Source organism: Excalfactoria chinensis, chromosome 2 (genome assembly GCF_039878825.1).
Source record: "Excalfactoria chinensis isolate bCotChi1 chromosome 2, bCotChi1.hap2, whole genome shotgun sequence".
In the NCBI taxonomy this organism is placed as follows: Eukaryota; Metazoa; Chordata; class Aves; order Galliformes; family Phasianidae; genus Excalfactoria; species Excalfactoria chinensis.
In genome coordinates, this window is record NC_092826.1 from 94,404,035 (window position 1) to 94,428,328 (window position 24,294).

General features: G+C 37.1%; 1 protein-coding gene across 3 annotated transcripts in view; it reads right to left on the reverse strand.

Annotated features, from left to right (window-relative positions):
- The window catches only part of POU6F2 (POU class 6 homeobox 2), a 306,544-nt gene that overhangs the window by 54,598 nt on the left and 227,652 nt on the right, over positions 1-24,294 (reverse strand). For all 3 annotated transcript variants that reach the window (XM_072329370.1, XM_072329368.1, XM_072329369.1), the window contains exon 6: positions 1,816-1,962. In XM_072329370.1, the coding sequence (XP_072185471.1) occupies positions 1,816-1,962 (147 nt within the window). The remainder of the gene's footprint in view (positions 1-1,815; positions 1,963-24,294) is intronic.

Genomic DNA, 24,294 nt, shown 5'->3' on the forward strand with positions numbered 1-24,294 from the left:
TCAGCTCTTACAATGAACAGTTTTGGTGCTAACTGCCTCATGTGAGTGGTGATTGTGAACCATTTCTGGAGCAGAGATAGAAACAAGCAGGTTTGTAGGTTGGAGCTGATCTGAGTATGAGTTATAGGTATTATAACCAACTTCTCTTCCAAACCAATACCCCATCCCTCCAGAAATCTTAATAGGCTTTTGAGAGCCTCCATTTAAAGCTGGCTGCATAAAATGATCCTTTGATGAAAAGGGATTGAAACAAGGGTTAAAGTAGACATTGAAAGGTTATTGTAGAGGGCACATTGTTCATACAATCCTCCTTTAATATGTGTGGTGTGCACCTGCGATAAGATGATTCATTAGATAAGGCCTCACTTTGACAAGCTCCATCGTTCAACCCTCGGGGTAGTGATGGAACAATTCTGCACCCACCCAGTAAATATAACAAGGTCAGCATTTTTTTTTTTTTTCTGGGACTTGGATGGGGATAGTAAGCTCAGGATGCATCTTTGTTTATGTGTTATGCTAAAAAATGTAGCACATTCTGTAAAGTGCTGCCTTTGATTTTTAATGGGCAAAATTTGAAAATATACCCTCTTTTCCAATTAAATAACATGACAATAGAAAATTATCAGGAAAAACCCATACTTCTTGTGTTTTTTTTTTTTTTTTTTTTTTTTTTTTGTTTTTGTTTTTGTTTTTGTTTTTTTTTTTCCTTACAGAAAACAGTGGGAGTAGAAACTAAACTTTCACATATCACACAAGTTGCATTACTTCAATAAGTGTTTACCGGGACATAACAGCCACATAAGCACTCCTGATATAACTGGACACCTAATTTGCCAGGTTTAGAATAATGATGTACAGATTACCCAGTTGTCTGCTCAAGTCATAAGTTGTATTGACAGATTTGCTACAGAGATTTTATGCAAAAAGTAGTTGTGTTAATTTCATTTCTAGTAAATGAAATAAAGAACGACAGTAGTTACAATATGAAAACTACTCAATTAATGCATGTTGCATTAATAGATTTATTTACATGTATGAATTCAGATGTATATTATTTCTGCATCATACTAAGACCAAAGATGAAATACTTTATAACAAGTAACAATATCTCAAGCAATAAACAATTTATATTTTAGACACTCAATATTACTAACTTTGCTCAAATTTTTGTTTAGAAAATTTAAAAGCAGAAGTTTCTTCCAAATTTGCATCACAGACCAGCGATGCAATCCAGTGATCTACCAGTGTAGATTCATTTCAAATTGCTTAATTTAGATAATCAGCAAATAAGAAGGCCACCCAGTTAAATCCATCATGGATATCTCATTAAAATTTGTGTTCTTTACTGAAAGTATTTAATAACATTGTAGATATGCTTCACTGTGAAGTAATGCCAAAATTCTACAGTTTATAAAATGTCTTGTATTAATAGCACAATAGCATATTAATATAGTTGTCTGTTGCTACGCCTACACAAATGGAAGAAAACATACGATACATTTATTGAGAATCACAGGGTTACTGGACTTTTAAATACTGTGTTATTGCAATGCTGTGATGTTTTCAAAAGGTTGGATACGAAAACAAAACAAAACAAAACAATCTCTAATCCTTTTCTAGCTTGAAATGGGTTTCCATCGGCACCTAACTTATTTTCACTTCTCAGACTTCCCATTTCTTCCCCTGTCTGGCAAATCAATATTTATTTACCTTCAATATGTGCACTTTTAAATTGCTGTCATACAAACGGAACTCATTTTGGTACCAAGATCAGTCTGCCATCAGAATTCACTGCTTCTTCCATCTTCTACTCACCTGTCCTTGTGCATTAGTGACGAGTTGACCTGTGACCCCCTGAAGACTGGAGAGGGCATTGCCAAAGGCCTGGGAGCTTGCTATCGAGCCCATGGCTGCTGCTGCTGCAGCCGCTGCTGCTTGACTTGCTAGTGGATTGTTAACCAGCTGAAAAAAGAAAGAAAAGATTATGGAGAAACCCTTGACAAACTCAGAGTACTAACTGAAGAAAATAAAGGTGATTGTGCTCACATGGGGAAAAATAATCTGTCTACTCAAAGAGCTTGAGCAGTTTTGAGGGGTTCTTATTTCTCAGGTTTTTGTCTCACTGACAATGAATGGTTTCAAAATAACCCAGGGGAAGTTACATGTTAAAACTGAAGGATAAATCTCCCTCTTAAAAAAAGACAAACAAACATTTTTATTTTTTTTTTCTCTTTTCCCTGGTTCTGCCTGTTGTATTTCTTTAAGTTCTACATTCTAATGTCAGAGATGTAGCAGCTTAATCTTTCTGTTAACAGCAGTTAGTGAAGAAGTTAGCATTTTATTTGAATGGGAGTGGGATATTTGTTTAGGGATGTTTAAAAGAGGGACTAACTGAAGTCCCAAAACTAAAGAAAACCTGAAGCTGCTTTAAATTTATATCATTCATGATCTGGTCTCAACCTCTAAGTAAATCATAGCATGAGTCTCAACTCTGTGATTAAGTTCAGTAGAAATCAACTACATATTCAGAAATGTTTATTTTGGATTGCAAAATCTGTTGAAAAGATGCTAAGCAACCTGCTGTTTGTCAACTGCAAACTATTAAGACTGACATAAATTTTCAGGAAGGGAGCTGTAATGCCCAGTTCAGTCTGGTTTACCTGGGTGCTCCATATAAAGCACAGAGCACACTTGTGGCTTTCATTTTTGGAGGTGATGGGAATCCCAAGGAGGAACACTTCTATCACCTCTTAAGTTTATCAAACATGTGAAAGGTATGTTCCTCTGTCAGAATGAAATGTCCTTTGGGAGATGCCTTGCTCACTGGATCATTTTAAAGTTTATATCTTCTTATCCTCTTCTGAGAACGACCAAATTTTAAAAAAAATTCTGGGAATGTTTCCTTAGGCTGATGTGAAAATGCAGATGCTAACTCAGAAAAGCTTGACATTTGAGCTCAAATTAAAAGGAGTTCCAAGTCTTTACATGAAAAGAAAATTTACAATCCGATAGAAATGGAAAGTCACAGACCCAGTTAGGGGTGTGCTCTATAGACAGGCTCTGCTTCAAAATAGGTTATAAAAAATTAACCAGTGATTAGAAGATGTTTTAAGCATGTTACAGATATGAGTAGTGTGTATGTTATTGATGTTTAGAAGCTCATCAGTAGAAGATGTCAGATATGGTTATAATCTATGCTTATAAGAAACGTACTTGTCTGTTGAGCGTTATGAAATCTACAACAATTGATTGGTCATACATTAAAACATCTATTAATCATTCATTAGCCCTTCATGAAGTATTTATAAATGGAACCTTGATATAAAGCGTTGCCTAAAGGGGTGCCCTGGGCACATCCAATCCCTCTAGAAATTGTAAAGTAAATAACTAAATAAAGATTAGTAGCAGTGCTAGACAGAAAAGATGACATTGTTGGTGGAAGTGTTTTGATTTGGAAAGAATTGTTATATGTATCTCCAAAACCAGCCCGCTGTACCCCATGGCAAGAAAATCAAGCAGGAATAAAGTACAAAGGGGGAAACTGCAAAAACTACTTGATTAGGAGTCTTGAGGAGCTGTGGGAAAAAGCAAAGATGAGCACAACCACCAAGGCAAAGATCAGTCTCTGAGTATTGAGTGCAGACAATTCCATTGCCTGCATAAGGTGTGAGCCCAGATGTAGGTGAACACAGCAGATAACACATAGAATAGATAAATCTGTTTATTTCTTGTTCAAAACAGAGACATGTATTTATTTCCCAAATTAGAACCTGGTAAACTCTGTCTTCCTCTATATCACTTTGTGACCAGTAGTGGGACTTGGAGTAACCACCTTCTAGCTGTAAATATTTGGAGAATTAAGAGGCAGTAGCCAGATTGTACAACTTTCAGAAAAGGCCTTCCACTGTCTCAGTTGACACCCATAAATTTCTGCTTCTATGATACTACAGCATCTGACTGTAAGCATAAATAATCTTTGCACGTTTATCTGATATCAGCTAATAAAATAAATCAGCTGATATAGCTTACCTCTTCAGCGGCATATAGGAAATGATTTGGGGAGCATAAGTAAACTTGTGAATCTGGAAACTACGAAGTGTTAAAACCTTTTAAAAATCAGACTATTATCTCCCAGAATCTCCTTTTCTTTTTCTTTTTCTTTTTCTTTTTCTTTTTCTTTTTCTTTTTCTTTTTCTTTTTCTTTTTCTTTTTCTTTTTCTTTTTCTTTTTCTTTTTCTTTTTCTTTTTCTTTTTCTTTTTTCTTTCTTTCTTTTTTTTTTTTCTCCAGTTTTCAAAAAACTGTACATTTTCAAATACAACAATAAATTTTAATTACAGCAAACCCTGGAGACACTCAGGATTGCTTTTAGTTGCATCATAGAGATAAGCTACTTATTAAAAATGGTGGCAAAAGCTATGATATGCATAGGTTCCCTATGTACTTTGTTCCAGGAAAAGTCACAGTGAATGGGCCAGCTCACAGTATAAGAGTCTTCCTAATGCATACAAAAACATCCCTATCTATTCAAAAGCCTGATTAAAAAGAGAAGATACATTTTCTTTGACTGTTTTGGAAGCTGTTGACTGCAAGTTACACTCCACTAAATTGACTGCTACTGTATCAAGTGCTAATTGGGCACAGAGAAATCAATCTCATTTAATTACATCTGGACCTCAAGGTAACTTCTGACATATTTTATCTTGCTCTTAGTTTAAACATAAAATCTCTGACTTTTATTTATTCCATTTCTCATTACAATTTCTAGTAAGTGTTCTTAGGGAACACTTACTAGAAGTATCAGAAATATAAAGATGAAAGATCCTACAAGAGGATCTTCTAATTTTGTTTCTGTATTTAAATAATGATTTCATTTGGAAGGCTGTGATCTTTTGAGCTGTCAATTCCAGTGCCAAAGATTCTGCTCTCAGTCAAAACTCCAACCATAACAGTGATCTTAGAGGAAGTTAGTGATCTTAGAGCCAGTTTTCTCAAGGATGCCTCTGTTAATTACACGATTATTTGGAGAAGTAAACTTTATGAGGAAGAGTCATATAATAACCGAGTAGCTTCAGTACATTTTTCTGACTTCACAAAGTAGAACTTTTAAAGGAAAATTGTTGTGATCCAACACAATGTAGAGTAGGAGCCATTCTACTGAAGGAAACAGAAACAGAACACACACAAATAAAACTACCCTGTGTAATGATGGGGAAATGAAAGGGGCACTGCTTTGAAGATCCAAAAACTGACACATGATGTGAGATTTTTTTTATAGTCTTCTTGAGGCACAATTTCAAGAGAAGTGTGGTAGTCATGGCAGCAAGCAGCTTCTTGAGAGCAATAATTACTTTTCTCTTCTGGATTAATGTTTTCTCCTACCTTTATCTATCTATTTATTTATTTATTTTCCAAAGCCAAATAAGTATCTTGCTGAATTTGCTGTAAGAAACTGAACAACTGTTCATGTATAGTTGAATACAACAATTTGATTTGATAGCCTAGGCAGTAATTTTACATTTTTCTTTAAAGTTCTTTTCTATCCAGAAAAATATCTGTGTGAAAAATGAACATAGAAATGAAATCTTTATTATCATTTCATTCCTTTTACAGGAATTCTTAACTAAGAACTTATGTGAATTTTGTGTTTAGATTTTGAGGAGAACTATACAATGGAGCAGTTGTCTACTCTGCAATCCTTGGAGGATCCCGCATTGGAACATATGGGTATTTCATGACAGCAGTTGCAATTTGTGGAGAGCTCATGGCTGGGCAGGGAAAAGTGTGCAGAGGAAGGAGCTGTTACAGGTTGACCGTAGCCCCTTGACTCCTGCAGCATTGGCTGGTGGAAGCAGGAATGAAGGAGCAGAGATGAGCCTGTCATGGTGGGAAGGAAAGATGTTGCTTTTAGTGTTTGCCATTTTGTTTCTCCCAATCCAAGTACATTTTTGTTGGTAATAAATATTCCACAAGTTGTTGATCAGTGCACTTCCCCTAAGAGGACAGGATGAAGAGGACTTCAGCCTAGAAAAGAGAAGACTTCCAGGAGACCTTATAGCAGCCTTCCAGTACCTGAAGGGGTCCTACCAGCTCTAGCTGGGGAGAGACATTGTGTAAGGGCAGATAGTGACAGAATGAAAGGAAATGGATTTAAACTGGAAGAAGGTAGATTTAGACTAGATATTAGGAAGAAATTCTTTACTGTGAGGGTGATGAGACACTGGAACAGGTTGCCTAGCAAGGTTTTGTGTGACCCTTCCCTGGAATCATTCAAGGCCAGGCTGGATGGAGCTTTGAGCAACCTGGTCTAGTGGGAGGTTTCCCTGCCTACAGCAGGAGGTTGGAAGTAGATGATCTTAAAGGTATCTTCCAACCCAAACTATTCTGTGATTCTAAGTTGAGTCTGCTTTGTCCATTAGAGTAATTGTGAGTAGTCTCCCAGTCTCTATCCTGACCTTTCTCATCTTATTTTTCCCCCACATCCCACTGAGAAGATGGATGAGCAGTTGGGTGGTGACTGGCTGTTAGCTGAAGCTAACCCAGCATGGCATCCCCTGCCAGTAACTGCAGACTGTACCTAATAACAGCAGCACGAAAATATCTTCAACACCTTACAGGCATAGGAGCAGAGCATTCCAACAAAGATGCCCATATACTCAGTTTCTAAACATAAATGAGTTGATGAGAAAGTACAGTTTCCCTTTTCTGGTAAATTCCCTGCATCGTATTGATGGTTATAAACCTAATTGTTTTAAATATTTGTGTGTACCTCCCAACAATTAATAGCTCTCTGGACCTGAAGAAATTAAATTCCTGAAGGAATTTTTAAAAAAGACACAGAAAAGACTGTTTCAAATTAATCCTGGGAAAGCAGATAGTTGTTACAGGGATGAGTGGAAAATAAATATTTATAATAACAATAAGAAGACCACTTAGTTATTATATAGAGTTTTGCAGATAAATCTTTACACGTGGGTGCTTGCACTCTGTCAGTTTATCTTTAGAGTTTTATGCAAAAAATACATCATATTATCAAGAAAATTGTGAGCATGCAGATCCCAAGAAATCCAAGCAAGAATCAATAAGTAACATAAAACAAAAGCAGTTATTTTATACAGTAGCGTACTGTGGTCCAACACTTTGGGAGCACTATATGTTTCAGATTATAGAGACTTTTATTTATTTATTTATTTATTTATTTATTTTAATTTTGGGGCTGCCCCACCTCCCAGCATTATGTTTAGTTTATGTAATAGGGTAATTACAACATTTAACTTTTACAAATGAACAACAGGGTAAAACATCCAATAAAATGGCTGTCATAGAGCCTAATCATGCATAACTCATTGCAAATATGCCCCAGCAGGCAAATGTTTGAAGCAAATCCCAAATTATGAAAAAAAATGTATCTGTCAACAATTGTTATTTCTACGGAGCTAGGATGTGAACAGCCTACATACTAAGCAATGTGGTTACAATAACCAGACCCATCCAATAATGCACAGGTCTATATTTGCAAATGCTTGCAGATAGAGTTCTAAATAGGTTGCTTAGACAGACATTTTAGTATATGCACATATATCAGATATTTATGTGCAGAACACAGTGTAGAGACAAGGATACTGGAATATCTGAAAGCACTGACTGTCAGGGACACTTAAAATATCTGGTTCTCACAGACACTTAATGTGCTCATTATATACATTTATTGTGGCTGAGCTACTTGCTGTCTAAATCTATGCTGAATTTTCTATCAGGAATAAGTACTGATAGTAGCATCACTGATGCGACATGACTTGATTCAATGCAAAGTGATGCGACCTGAGGTGATGGGAACCACGCAGCACTCATGTACACCCTGATATGACATGGAGAGAGGGCAACGCACAAAATTTCTCACAGTATCTTGTAAACAAGGTCCTGCTAGTCAAATCAGAATAGAGCCATGGCAAAGCAAATTAAGAACAGAGTTTCAGGACCAAACTGCTGGCAATGTGAATAATGAAGAAGATATTAGGACAGAGGCAAGGAGTGAGTGGAAACCACCACAGCCATTTTTATTTCTGCTCCATTAGCGATGGAGAGAAAAGAGAGTAAAGGAGATGAGAGGAAAGGGATCCTATTTGGGTCTAAACATATGAGATAAGGCACATGGAAGGTGCTAGCATGTCTGTTCTTATGCTGTCTATATTTGACAAAAAGAAAAGGCAAAAGTAAGCATTTATACACAGACAGGAAACAAATATATTGTAAAGGCATAACTACAAAGAGCAGATTGACTCCTTTTAGCTGTTTGTCAGTACTTGCAAACTACCCACAACTAGTTTTGTGGGTTCCTAAGACATTTCACGTGTTACTTTTACTTACAGAATGCTCCTGATCTGCATCAGCTGACACACACTGTTCCAGGTTTGAATTAAACAGTCATCTTCATTGAGTACAGCTAGCTACCTTTATGTTTGAGAGCACTTTGAAACACCTCCAATTGTATATTTTATGAATCATGTAGACATGCAGTAGATAAGGAATTTAAATCATCTGACTTCATGAAATTTTGCATCTGTACTAATCATAAATTGCACCAGTGAGTCAGAAGATTACTGAAAAAAAATATATATATCTGTGTTCTTCAATTTTCCAAGAAGTTCCTGCATGTGTAATGCATGAAAGGAAAGGACATCTCCTAAACTTTCTGAAAGGGGCTTCCAATCAGCTCATTTTGTGTTGATTAGTTCTTCCATTCCTGTGTTTGTCTATTTTAGAATGATTTATCTGGCTTTGGAAAGATGTTTTCCCCACAAGAAAAATGGTTACTTCAGGGCTCCCTTGCTGCTAAAAAATGAACCCTTATCAAAAGGAAATTGCCATCTGTCTTCTTAGATAAGAGCCCAGCACTTGGGTCTCCATGATCTAGCTTCTGTAGAAGGTGTAAGACACCACAAATTAATCTCTTTAATCAAAAACATTTGTTTGCCTTTAATTTAAATGTGTGAATGGCACAAATACATGTAAATGTGACCATTTGCATAAATAAAGGATAATGAACCTACAAATGCTAAAAATGCCATGTGGAGTTGAGAATTCATGTTGGGTATTTGAGAAAATCTTACAAGTCTTGTTTTACAGTACAAAAAGCAATCTTACTATACATACCCTGACTATTTTATTTGAATATTCATTTTGAAACCCTCACTATTAGGTAAAGACATTCTCTTCTGTCTTTTAAGGAATAAGTTCCTTAGAAAAACGCCATAATTGGTGCCATGTGTTTGAGAAGTTATTGCTCAATTTTCAGTGCTTGCATGGAGAGTTTATAAGCTACCAAGTCAGATGAGAAATGGATTTTTAATTGCTTGAGTTTTGCAGAAATCTCAGTATACAAAATGAGATTTGAGAAGCATGAATAAACTTGAAACAAGTGCATCATTTGAAAGCCCTGAATTCAAAATCACAGTTCTAATGAAGTTAATGTAAGGAGTTAGAGACAGCAGTGAAAAACAAGCAGTCTGACTGAAAGTCTGTGTGAGGGGTGTGAGTATGCAAAAATGAATGCTGGAGGTTCCCTAAGTAGGCCACTGTTAACATTTTTCTTCCTGCCTTATTTAAATACTTTATTACAGTTTTGAGTGTCCAGTGATGGATGAAGAATGTGAATTTGTTGAACTCTGCTGTCTATAAGTCAGTGGGGGAGGGGGGAGAGGGGGGAGGTTATCTCTCTCCTTAAGACAGAGAAAGGAACACATCTGAGGCTGTGGCCATCCTATGATTATATGATCTCCTTGTGCTGCCTCTATGTGGCATACTGCATCTCAGCTGGCAGCAACCTGCAGCCGCATTCAGCTCTGGAGGGCTTAATTTGACTGTGAACATAAGAAGGCACCAGCTCCCTGAGTACAGAATATAGAACTTAAAAACTCTCTTCTGCATACATTACATACATTACATACACACATTATTCTCTTTTACACAAGTTGTCCTGCACTGTATATAAAGCTACATATACGTGGTTAACAACTGCATATTTAACATGACAAAAATTGTGCCTTTGGTGTATATCCCAACAAAATAAGAAAGACAGAAGGGTTAATAGTTTAATGCAGTCATATTTGAAACATTTCCACTTTCACTCTCCAGCACTTCCATCTGATTTGGTGGCAAAGAGAATCCTGCTCCCCACATGAGCACTTCCTGACATAGGAACCGTGAGGGACACTGAACTGGACTGGTGACAACTGGGTGCTTCCAGGTTTAATTTGAGGAATGCTCTTCTGAGAAGTGCAGAGAATGCATTAACCAGTTATTTTAAAATCACTCACTGCCCTGAAAGCTTTTCTTTTATCTTTTTCTTTTTTTTCCCCCCAGTTATGTCTCACCTTCCTAGAATTCCAGTAGTTTTTTGTTGCTTTGGTGCTTTTTTTTTCTTTTCTCTCTCTTTTTTTTTTTTTTTTTTTGGGGGGGGAGGGGGGGGGCGGGGTAGGGGGAAGCGGAATGGGTGGAGTCCTTTTACAGAATGAAGTTTTCTCTCTGCTTTTATTTATTTCATTCATTTTCTTTGACCTCTTATCTCCAGCTTCAGCTACTTTGTTCAAATCACTCTTGACCTGGTCATAATAGTTCTTCCATATGGGAGTTCAGGCAGAGCTGCAAAAGCAGCACTAAATCTACTGCATTTGTAATGCTGCCATATTAATTCCTAATCAATTTCAAAGCTGTATTTGAAACTCATATATTTCATCTCAGGAAAATCAAAATAACGTCAAGTTGCCAACAGCAAATGAAACTTGGAAATATAATTAAAAACATATAGGCTAGCAATGTATTGTTTCTGAGGTCTTTGTAATTGCCATGGTGCTAGGCACTATAAATTGATGGCAAGAGGGTATATGAAACTGAGATCCTCTTATAACAAAAGCATAGCTCCATATTGCTTGAGGTAACAGAAGAACTGCTGGTAGCTGAATGTGAGTGATGACTTCAAGTATAAATGGAGAATTTTTTTTGCTGCAAGGATCAATTCCAAATTGGTTAAAATCTAAGCCTGAGATCCCGCAATGACTGCTTGAAGTTAGATTGTATGCTAGTCCTAATACAATCCGGAGTAAACCCAGCAGTGTGTATTAGTATGTTCTTGTCACTGTGATCTGTCTGCTTCACAGATAAAGAGGGAGTGTGACATACTCCGTGTTATACACGTGATTACACAAAGTCACATGCAAACATTAATTTTTTCCTTCACTGATAATACTGCATATTAAACAAAAGTCATGGCAAGATTTAGCTTCTATCATCCTTTTTTGTATGGAGGATGAATGTCAGAAAAAAATCCTGTGTTATTATTCAGTATCTGCTGCTGGCTGAAAGTGTAGCCTGGGGAAAGTCTAATTATCATTTACAATAAATAATTTCCTCCATATTTATTATCACTGGAAATCTACTCTTTGACAACTAATGCTGCTATATGGGCAAAAATATGTAGCATCTTTTCCAGCAGCAGCTCAGCTTACAATCTGAATGTCTGTAGCTTTTTCATTAAATTCATTATTGCCTTATTGTACCTGGAATCTTGTTCTTCCATAAGGTACTGTCAATAGACAGACAGATGATTTTCTTCATGTTCTAAGTATTTCCTACTTTCACCTGTAGACTAGATTCACAAAATATTTATGGGCCCTGTAGCATTTCTTGTGCTTTACGAAACAAGGGTGTTGTTGGCTTTTTTTGTACTAAAAATAATGTGAGTTCTATGCTCTTGGTCTGATTCTGACTCTTCTCTGTGTTTATATAAAGCTGGTGTAAATGTAATGAGGTCAGTAGAGTTGCAGTTGTGTAAAACAAAGATAACAACTATCAGAATCGTCCCCTTTAATTCTTACAGGCTACAAATCTGCAGATAGAAGGAAATGAAATTTGAAAAAAAAAAAAGCACAAAAAACATTTGAATGTAAAATTCTGGAGTGAGTTAATTACTTTGATATTTTATTTAAAAAAAATCTTTGCACCAGTGATCTGGTTTTTGTTGTTGTTGTTTTTTCCTTTTAATTTTGGCATTTAAGCCATTGCAGACCATGCAAGTCATTCACCGGAGTAGGAAGTCATAACATGTATATGTCTACAGATGTAGAAGTAATAGGTTTTTCTATTTGGAGACTCAAATATTTCTTCCAAATATCCTACTGGCCTCCTCCAAAATAAATAAATAAATAAATAAATGCCCCAAAACAATAATGAAACTCAGCTCAGGTGGATCTGGAATGAGAAAAAAAAAAAAAAAAAAAGAAAAAAAAAGAAAAAAAAAAGAAATAAACTGTAGGTCACACAAAACATTTAGTTCAGACCAAAATGATTTCTTGAAAGGAAATTTAAGACAGATCACCCTCACAGATGGATGTTTTATGATTGAGTGGAAATACTTCACTTCAAAGAAATCATTCTGACATGCCCTTTTCCTAATCTCCTCCCTGTTTGGCGTGGTAGGAACACATGCATCTTAACTATTTGCCAAAATATTTGTTTGGAACGAGAACAGTGGATCTTTTTGCAGCTGCAGGTATAGGTAGGTGCCACTGTCAGTAGAAGAGGTAAACCAAGGATCAAAAATGATTTTGTACGCAATCCAGTCAGAAAATGTAGTTCTTATGGATTAGTTACTTAGAGGTAGTAATGGTGATAGGAGGATGGTTGAACTAGGTGATCTTGTACATCCTTTCCAACCTTGTGATTCTATGATTCTATGTTTCTTCTAACATAATTCAAAGAGGGCAGTATCTGTGGTGAACCCAGGCTGACTGCAATTAATATGGAACTCACTACACCTAATGTGCATATTAGCTGTATGTGCAGCAGGACAATGATTATTAGGAGGTAGTGTAAAAAAATCACAAACTGCAGGGTACTCATCTCATTTCTTAACACAGTGGGAGAGAACAAATAGAAAAGGGATGGATCAGTTTTAAGGACATCACAAAAGGAGGGCGCAGTCATTCTGCACTGAATTGTTCCCTCTTTCAGCAACGACAGTCAGAAGACAGGTCACTATCCTCTTAGCATCAGCTCAGAGATAGACAAGGACTCTGATTTGCAGAACATCCATCAGCTAGAAGCAGCAAACAAGTTGAACTATCTAAATCAAACCAGAAATTATTGCTTTTGCACGATTTCAGGAACTAGTTATTTTGTTTGTGGATGAAAGAGTCACATGGGAGTGCTGAGAGGGAATTTTCTTTCTCACTGCTGAAGATCATGAGAGAGTTGAGAATTGCAGGGTGTGAGGGCACCTGATCTGAGATCTGCAGGGAGCGAGGGATGAGGGTATGTTTGCCAAGCTCAATACCACTCAAGGGTTCCCTTGCGTTTCCACTACTGAATTCCACACCAGGAAAGATCAAAAGTCTTCTCCCTGGTGGTCTGACAAATACCTAATTTAAAGCAGATTTACCCGGTATACTGCAAGAAGTCCAAAATACTTCCTTTGATGTCATGAAAATTATCCTGGTTGTTTAAACAAGTGTCAGAGAAATCAGACCTCTGTCTCCATGTTCCTAACTAATAATTGTCCAAAAATAGTGTGCCACTTGAGGGTCCTCAGTGGTGGAGTCCCACGGAGGTCAGCATTATTGCACCAACTTACAGCATGGCAGATGTAGCTCACCGATACTGGCTCATGAAAAATAAATCTAAAACTTTAAGAATGTTAAAAATGGTGTTTAAACAGGGAGTTTTATACAGTAATTATAAGGTTACTTCTCAGTAATTCAATCTACTGGGGGTGAAAATATCTTTTTTATTTTTGCCTGTGATGGTAATAATTCTCTCTGGCATTTGTAAAAGCAACAATAGCTTTTCATTGATTGTGCTTAAAAGGAAAGTTCAGGGTTGGAAAATTAGTATTTTATGTGGAAACATGAAAAACTTTCCAAAATGTATGTGTGATGGAAATAGTAATAATTATATTTGATCAGAAAAGAAATCTTGTGATTAGGGTCTCTGGGCAGAGTCCTGGAAATCTCGCTAGGGGTCCAATTCTTCCATTTTATTTTTCCTTTCTTTAATTTCCTGTCTGAAAAATGAGAATTAAAAAACCAGTCTTTCTTTCATCCTGTTTATTTGTTTTCTTTTTACATAATACACATGAAAGTCCATTAGGACTGGGTTACATATGCATGTGTACTGAAGTAAGGCAAGAAGCAAATTAAAACCAATTTCCTTATTTCAGGGTCAAACTACAAGCAGAATATTTCTTCTGCTTTGCTGCACAGCACTTGCACAGTAATGCAGATATTTATGTACACTGGGCACTTAAGCCACTGCCGTAATATACATCCAGGAAATAATAATGGTGGCCAAAAAAATCCTCTGAGGCACAGAAGTTTATTAACACAGCCAGAATTAGTGACTATGAAAGCGATTTGTAAGATACAGATCTTTGACTAAGAAACACAGAAATAGTAAAAATTACTACAAGGGATTATTTTAAAGTTAAAACTGACTTTACTTAATTAGTGAAAGGTAGATCCAGGTAAACATATGAAGGCTGCTCCGAAAGTAATGCCTACTGTTTATCCCATTGGCTTATGACATTAGAGGCAGACAGTGGTGGTATGGCAGTCGGGGTTGAACTTCCTACCAATATACTGTTACATTTTGTTGCTGTGTGATAGATGGCAGCAGAGGGGCAGTCTGACCAAATGGCGTCTGGCATGGAAAAAGGTATGTCACTTAATTCCTCCAGGCAGAAAAAACTGTCCCCATTGACATTCATTGATACTTGCAAAATGTTTATGGAGATCAAACAGTGAATATGAGCACAGTGAGGCAGCAGACGGTGAATTTCAGCAGTGGCAATAGTGGCCATGGGTCACATCTGCTATTGCAGATGTTTACAAACACAGTATGCCGGCCCTTGTTCATTGTAGAATAAAATGCATAACTAATGGTGGTGACAATGTTGAAAAGTAGTGTTTTGTAGGTGATAATTCACTCTATCTAATAGTATTTTTGTGCTCTTTGTATCTGTTGTAATTTCCTTGGAAATAAATAAGAGGCATTACTTTCAGATCTACATATTTCTGAATTTTCTGTTATTTATAGAATAACTGCTTTAACTTTTCTCGTTCACATTATCAGAACATCCTGCATAAATGAAAGCCTTGTCTTGTCTTTGAAATTGCTATCTGGCAAGATATATTTTATTTTAAGAATACTAATTCTACCATAATATTCTGGACACTTTTCATAGGGATAGATCAGCTACTCAACTTGCTGTTTCAGTGCTAGGAAAATCCCTGATGCATTTTTCCCATTCCTTCTGTCTTTTTGTTTATTCACACTCATACAGTAAATGTTGCATGTGGTGTCTTGACTTTATGAAGTCCTATATTGAAATGAGTTACAGTAACTCATATAATGCTTACTTGAGCTCTAGACCTTCATTTTATTATGCAGAAAAGATGAGTCACTTACATAAATGATCCTCATCATATAGCTGTTAAGGATAATAAAATTGGGGTAAAAATTGTATGTCAAGCCACAAGAGCTTGACTTGAAGAGCTACTTCAGAGACTTATGGGCTCCTTATTTATGATTGGCACTAGCTGGGAGGCATAGCTAAATTGATCATGGATGCATCCATACAAGTGGCTGTTGCGGAAAGGGTTGCTGGCAAGGTGGGCAGCACCAGGACCTCCTGTTTTCCCTTCTCATTTGTCACTGCTGGGGCACAGATGGCCTTACTTCCACCTGTGCCCAGGTTGGAGCCAACTCCCCATGTCACCAGCAGTCCTTGAAAGACTGGTGTAATTGGCCTGATTTGTTTTTTGTGCATATTTGTAATTCCTGGGTAGAAATTTTTTCAAGTATCAGCAATCCTACTTCCTTTCAGGGTTTTCTTACTTAAACATACTGCTCCTTCATTGCCACTGGCTTTTCTTTGCTTAGGGAAAGAAGTTTGAGTTGGATACTGCATGCTGTCCCATGGAACAGTTTGAGTACTGGATGCCTTTGAATGTTCAAAGGCAAGCAGCCAGAACACAAATTGGAGGCAGTGTTCTACTGAGGGGAACTCAATGGATGATGTTGGTGGGGAATCTCAAATTAAGATCCCCCTTATGCAGCTGAAATTATGTCTGGTTCTTTGTAAGTGTTAAGGACTGGATATGTACCTGTATTGGGCACGCAGTATCAAATAACAGCCTAATACAGTTCATTATCTAGTATAGGTTATATGCTATATTAAAGGAAAAAAAAAAAAAAAGAAATATATCATATACACATTTAGGAAGGTTCCCATTTCCCAAGCAGAACACAAGTTTTTTGTTTGTTTGTTTGTTTGTTTGTTTTAAATGCATTCAGAGATTAATGTCACCAAGGAAAAGAAAATAGTTGGGCTTTAATCTGTATTTAAAGAAGCAAAACACTACTGAGCTAACAAAAGAAATAACTAATTCTGACATACCAGCACAAGAGAGCTAAAATAAAAGAAGTGCAATCACAAGAAAGACTATCAAAATAATTATTTGAAATCATGCACAACATACTAGACATCCTAAAATTCTAGATAAGGAATAGAAGGTAGAAGACTGTAAGTAAATCAAAACACTTATGTATTTCTGTTATCTTTCTGCTTTTCATGAAGCCTGTATGCCAACCCTGCTGTGTACAAGATCTTGGAGGAAAGATGATAGGCATACATAAGTCAACATGTAAGAGATGAGGCTTTAATCTACATGCAATGATCTTAGAAACACGCAGTCTTTTTGACTAGTGTTCTTTTTAGTTTTACAAAACAGTGTCACAACTATTCTGATATACTTTACAGGAGAAAGTAACTTGCAGGAATGATCCTCTAAAGCCCACATTCTGTCACACAACTATAAAAATGGCCTGTGTGGGAATATGGAGAGCCCATGCTGCAGTCACACTTTGCTTTCTGTCTGTTTAGGGAGTGTCCTCAATACCTACTTTCAGATGCTGTTACAAAGCTGGTTGCCTTTCATTGCCTCTATGGCTGGAAAGAGAAAAAGATGCTCTGGGGTGTAATTCAGAGCTCACAAGGCAAGGTCCTTTCCTGGGCTGTCTTCCTGAGAAAACGTTTTTTTTTCTATTGGTCACAGGGGCAACTAGACACACATTTAAATGCCTCATGAGGATGGCATGCACAGGAAGTGTATACCTTGTATCAGGACCCATCACAAAGGGAATTTTGCAGTTTCCCCCATTTTTGGCTACACTGAACATTGAGTCTAACTACCTGGCTGTGGGTGAATTTAGATTCAAGCAGACAGAAAGAACGTACCTCTGAGCCCTGATTCTTCCACGACCCTAGCCCCTACATTACATATTTTACTTAAATGACCATTAAGTTAAATGTCAGCATGAATATTCCTGTGTTTAAAGTAGAGTCAGGGCCTTGCAGCTCTTATCTTCAGGAACCAGTGACCAGTCTATGAGCACATATGCACATTTCCTACATTATGTTTCACTCTAACCATGTGCTAATTTCCCATAGACAATAAAATTCGGTCCCAAATACAATCCATTTTATCACAGAATCATAGAATCACAGAATGGCCTGGGTTGAAAAGAACCATAATAATCATCTAGTTTCAACCCCCCTCTGCAAAGTAAGTGGTTGCCGACCACTAGAGCAGGCTGCCCAGAGCCACATCCAGCCTGGCCTTGAATGCCTCCAGGGATGGGGCATCCACAACCTCCTTGAGCAACCTGTTCCAGAGCGTCACCACCCTCTGAGTGAAAAACTTCCTGCTAATATTTAACTTAAACCTCCCCTGTTTTAGTTTAAAACCATTCCCCGTTGTCCTATCACTATCCACCCATATAGACAATAAATCCCGCTCCTATTTATATGCTCCCTTCAAATACTGGACAGCCACTATGAGGTCTTCCCGGAGCCTTCTGTTCTCCAAGCTAAACAAGCTGAGTTCCCTCAGCCTTTATCAGGGAAGTGTTACAAGTTGGCCTTTGTTTCTAACAAATGAGTAAGTGACACAGCAATCAAAAACTAATCCTTACATTATTCCTTAGGGGTTGCTCTTCTGTTGGCATCCCTGACTGGCTGCAAATCTTTCAGCAGCTGTTGCACACTGCCATATTACACTGGAATGGAACTCAGAAAATCCTGACCACCCACATCTTTGTATTTAAGTTCTACTTATGCCTATAAAGGAGTAAAGAAAATATTTCATCTCCTAAAAAGAACACCTGATTTTATACCCATTATGGCCATTACTAACAATAGGACTATTACTGGTGTATCATCTCATGGCAAACTTTTTAAGTAGGGGTCAATAATATCTCTGGGAGTTCACATATGCTCAAAAGCAAAACAACAAAATTACTTTGTGTAAATCAGTCTGATGCAGATGAAATCACATTCTATTTCGGAGAGAATACAAAACAATCCTACAATCTTCTGAATGCTGCTTTAATGTAGACTTCTTTCAAGAACTTTAGAAACCAGCATTCAAACAGTAATAGCCCATAGAACACTGTAAACAGCTTATTTTAGATAGAAATCACATCACTTCTAAAATAGGGTTCACATGCTGACCAGCAATCAAATAGGGTGAACCAACTGAGTAACACTGTGGAAGTTTTCCAGTCTGTGTTCAGCTTTTCTTAGATTAAAGTTTGGAAACTGAATTTGTTCTACTATTATATTATCTATGAAGGGTATTCCCTTGCTAGTTGGCTGACCATTGTGCCAAATACCAGCACTTTAAAAAATCTTATATGGTATTGGTTAAAAAAAACAAACAACCAACCACCACCAAAAAACCAAAACAAAACAAAAAGCAAACAAGCAAAACCAAACCAAACCAAAATCTATCTGAAATTAATCAATGTGGATTTTTTTCCATCATTACTTCCTGAAGGAAGTGATACAAATACTCTATACTATAAAAGGAACGTGCTTTATTGTTATGTTGTAAAGAATCCATTAATCAAACTGAAAGGTAAAGAAATTGCATTTTTACTTCTGTAACGTTTTAATAGAAAATTCTTTTATTAAGAAACATAGCTTAGGAGACTATTTCTTAGAGATTGATCCTTCTTTAGGAATTCAGAAAATCTAGGTCCTAGACTTGTGCTTGTCAGACTCCCTGAGTGACCTGGACAAGCTTGTTAATCTCTTACTAACTCATTTCTCAATCTGTAGAGTGAAGATAATCATAATTCCTTTGTCTCACTAGTCTGCTAAGACTGCAATATATTTGGGAACGGAAATTTTACAGACCTTATGCTAATACTTTTTTCAGAACAGTGGCCTGTTTTTTTTGTGTTTCTAGACCATTTCCTAATACACATTCCTACTTCGTATCTTCTCCATCCATGCCATTTTTGTTTTGCAGGAGCAGTTGGAGCTGTGAACTGCTCTAAGATGGCCACAGCGAGCAGCCAGTATGACTGCTGAGCACTGTGATTTGGATCTCACAGTCCAGAAATGCACAGCATGATGTGATGGAAGGTGGGCAAAATTATTGAACCAGCATGCCAAATGACTAAGGCTAAGTCCAGCCTGGGTAAGGAAACATTTCTTTGAAAGTCCAGTTTTTAAAACTGTCTTTTCCTTGGTGTTTTTCACATTTATTCATTAGGCATACTCATGTAAGCAGAATTGTGACAGTAATTCACGTTAAACAGATTTATTTAATGTATTTTTGCTTTCAGTGTTCTCTGTATTGGCGAAAAGGAATGACTAGTTTATTAAAAATGTTATTTTAGTGACTGAATAGAAACTCCAGTAAACAGTGGAACTTCCTAGCCATCTAGAAGTACTAAGAGCACCATTAGAGCTTCAGAAATCTCAGAACACTGCAACAAGAACCATGGTTTGAGAGCAAGCCTGGCTGCTGATGAATGGAGACAGGTAATGCTGTCATGTGCTTTCCACATTACTCTTTTTCCTCTCAACCTACAAATCGTATAATCTTCCATTTCAGTTGACTAGTAGCCTGCTGCTTTCCAGAAAGACTATCCTGCTGCTGCCCAGGCTTGGTGGCTGCATGCTCCCCATAGAAAAATCAAGCAGAACTACTGGTACAGCAGCAAGACCCAGTATGAGCATTTACTTGGTGTCTTGGGGTGGAGGAAATAGGCTGAAAGGGGGACCATCTGACCATCTTAATAACAGGTAGAGGGGTAGGGTTCATCTCCACAGGGATGTGCTGCTACAGAGGTTGCAGGAGAGTGAGGTACAAACCCACACTGTATGTGTAAGGCACCTATTCCTGGATGCCACTATGCAGTGTGTGCTTTTTCTACTGCTGTGCCATTATTTCTGGCTGGCAGTAGGAGGGAGAGAAAAACCTTAAAATAATTGCTATGAACATCATTTGCATTTAGGAGATCACACACTAAAGGTTAGGCTGAGGTTCCCTGTAGAGATGTAGTGCAGATAGTAGTGTCCTGCCTCTTCACAGCTTTCAGAGGCATTCAGTTGCTTCCTGCAGCCCACAGTCAGGAATGAACTCCTCAATTTTCCAATAAACTCCAAGTTTCCTTTATTTATATACTGCTTTTATTTCCCCTAGCTGTTTCTGCAGCTTCTGAGAATATTCCTCATCCCATATTTGTCAAGGTGAGATTCAGCTTCTTCTATTTGCCAGCAGCAGACAGGACAGCCATGGCACCTGTGTTCCATTTGTGAATCTGTGACCCTACATCCACACATCAGACTTTCTTTCTTATTGCAGCAGCTTACCCAGAAACTTCCACAGTTTGAAGATCACCCAAAGCTGATGATGTCATTGAAGTAGCCTAGCATCTGTACACAACTTCTCAGACATTGTAGACAGTTTTGTTTCTTTCCCTGTCATCATAATTAAATCTTAGTCCTCTGTTTTGAGACTGACTGGTCAGTTTTCATGTATGTATCCTGTGTTATTACTGCAGAAGTAGCAACGTTCTTTGTTAATATGAAGCACACATTTAATGGATGAAACCAAATGCCATCAGTGCTGTGATAACAAAAGGTTTAAAGTCGTTTCTCTGTACACTTGAGGGATGGCTACTTGGTCAGATGGTTCAGCAATCCATGTAATCTCTTGAATGAAAAAAAATTAGGCTCAAAGTGCCAAATAGACACCCACAACATAATATCAGGTAAAACAAACATATTCCTCTTACCTCCCTTCCCAAACGTTAGAGAAATAGAGAGAAATTCCAGTCATTTCTCATTACTGTGAAGGTCAGCCTAGCTGGGAAAATTGTTTCTGCTTTACAATTCCCCAAACTGTAGAAAGCAGTTAGAGTTCTGGACAAAAACTAATGTTGCATTCAAAGGGAAAAGAGGCTGATATGGCATTGCTGCAGTAATAAGAGAATTTTTTACTCTTTCCACTTCCCTGTGAACCTAATCAACTGTGACATGAGAAAATATACTAGGCTCACCCAGCCAGAATCTGACTGCCACCTGAAAATGTCCTCAATATTCCACTGTTTGGGACTTTACAATGATCCTTCCGACATCAATTTTGTACATGTACATCAAAATGCCATTAGAAATGCTTACAAACACCTCCTGCTCACAGGCCTGCAGTCAGACTCCAATCGAAGCCAGGCTGTAAAGACTCCCCAGTGGTTGACTAAAGGTTTCTTTCGATTACTCATATGAAAGCATTTGGTTATGGAAAGGCATCTTGGGGGATCCTGGGAGATCTCAAGATTTACCCCCTGGCCTCCCTTATAAGCACACTTGAAAGTCATTAGGAGCAATATAAATTGAAGATACCTTAAATACTGCCTTTAACACTTAACTGATGTCTGTTGGTTTACTAAGTTTCCTCATTTTCCTTGAGATCTGACAACTATATGATACCTTTTCAGGGTAGCAAGTACATGGCAGGAAGAAGGAAGGTGTACTGAAAGGAGACAAGAACACATGGTATATTACACACTTCTCAGTTATATAGATGGATATGTTCTTACCTTCATATACACGAACTAATGTGCACATGCACCACATACATGATGCAGCTGTAAATGAATTTAGTCTTGATAAATGCTTGGCATATTTAATGCATTTCTTGATGACAGTTTTATTATTTCTCTGTGATGAAAAGCTGAATAAATCTGAGGCAATGGAACACAATGATATTATCACCTTCCTCTTTTGTTCTAATATTTACAGGAAATATTACAAGTGTTTGACATATGAATTGAGCATTTGACTGACTTTAATAACCATGTGATCAATAAGAAGTGATATTTTTACAGTCTAAGTTCAATATTTAAAGGGCTAGGTGTCATGAATCTTTATCAAAGTAGTCAGGCTAAAACTTTTGTTTTCAGAATGTATAATTCCTCATTGTTTAAGAATTCTGTGCTGACCTAATACCATTAAAAGTCAAGCTGTGCTCATGAAGTCTCAGTTGTATTGGAGTCAGCAAGGAAGGGGCCACTTAGGTATTTAGGGCTTTATTTTTAACTCTACTTTCAAGAAGCATTTGAACATTTCACTATACTAGAACTACTTTTGACCGACAGGAATTCACTCTATTACCTACATTAATGATCATGCTTTATCTTCAGAATGTACCTATTTATTAATTTTTATTTTTAATCCCATCAACTGTAATAATGCAAACACTAGATATACTAATCTTTCTGTGTCAATCACCTTTTAAAATGTTTCCTGTTATATAAGCTTAGGCTGTTATATACAAAGAAGAGAAACCAGACAGATTTAAAATACTAGCCACTCTTCCCAGGAAAACTAGTACTCATAGTCCACATAACTGGTAACTCCTCTACTCAAACAGCTCAAATAATATCAGGTAACCTATAGTGTCAAAAAACTCTAATCAATAATTCATATCAATCTTATCTTACACTTAGAATATTTTCAAGAAGATCCTTGTTGTCTCAGCGTTCATGGAAATTGTTCATTAATTGTTCATTCAAATTTCCAAGAGGTGATTCTTTAGCAGAGAAGATGTATGTGCTTACATTTAGTAAATCACCTTCTACTCTTTCCTTTGTCAAAGTTATGCATATTAGAAAAATGGTACAGGAAGTTCTCTTTCTAACTGTAGGTAGAGTCAGCTATTTATCTTCCAAGATGATAGAAAAGTAAAAGCTGTCAAGTATCCATTACCTTGCCAAAACAGAGCATTTACCATCATGAGAGGGCATGCTGCTTGGAGTTTCAAGACTGAATCAGGTGCAGTGGAAAGGCTTGAACCTGAAGCTAAAACATTACTTTAGAAGATGGCTGTAGAAAATGCCATGAGTAGCTTTGCTTTCCAACGATTCTACAGTTTTCAGCAAAAGTGCTCTAACTTTATATATGCTGGCATTTTGCAATGGAATGAGTTAAAAAAAATGAGAGTGGTTGCAGTCCGAACAATTACAAACTTTAATTCTTCAGGTATAAAACTCCTTCTTTTGGTGCTGGACCATTTCACTGGCAGGCTGCCTGTATTTCACAGAGCGAACACTGGACTGTCTGCTGTCAGAACTGGAAAGTATGCTGATATTTTCTTTCTACTTTGTGTGGATCCTCCTCCTCAGATCATTACACCTGTTGCCTTGATGTGTTGAATCACAGCCTGGGAAATCTGAAAACAGCACCCTAGTGTGAAGATTATATTTAATAGTCTACAGCTTTCCAGTTTACTTCAAAAATGTCAGATTTGGCTTTTCTAAGCACCAGGTAGTATTTGCAAAGCCTGCAGTGATTTCCAGGACAGGGATGAAATACAAATCACAATATTTTTTGCAAATAACTTAAAAAAAAAAAAAAAAAAAAAAAATCAATTGAACAATTTATTGTTTCCACTGGAATAGAAACTTTCAGGGTGGTGGACATTTTGTTTGCATTAAGAGGCCATATCCCTCCATAAGACCCTAGACAAACTGTTTTGGTAGCACTGAAACACTCAGATTTTTGTCTCTTTATTTTGAACCCAGTTTCTCAAATCACATAGGAGTTGATGTGCACATGGTAAAATAAAAAGGATTAAGTCAAAGACCTCAGAGTTTTTCTCTTCTGCTGACTCTATTCCCCATTTTGATCTTCAGAGCCCTCAGATAAATATCCCAGGGATACCCTCTTTCTGTTCCAAGATACTTAGAAGTTTAATGACTTGTAAGCGTAACTATTTGAGCCCTCAAATAATTTACATGTTAGATTCCTCAGTAAACAGTGGTAATGTTCTATGTAGAAGTAAGAGCAAACCCATTCTTGTAGCTTATACTTTAAAGAATATTGCAGTTAGAAAACAGAACAAAACAAAAAAGAATGATCACCTACTTGACAGGATCAGTAATCTATGGGA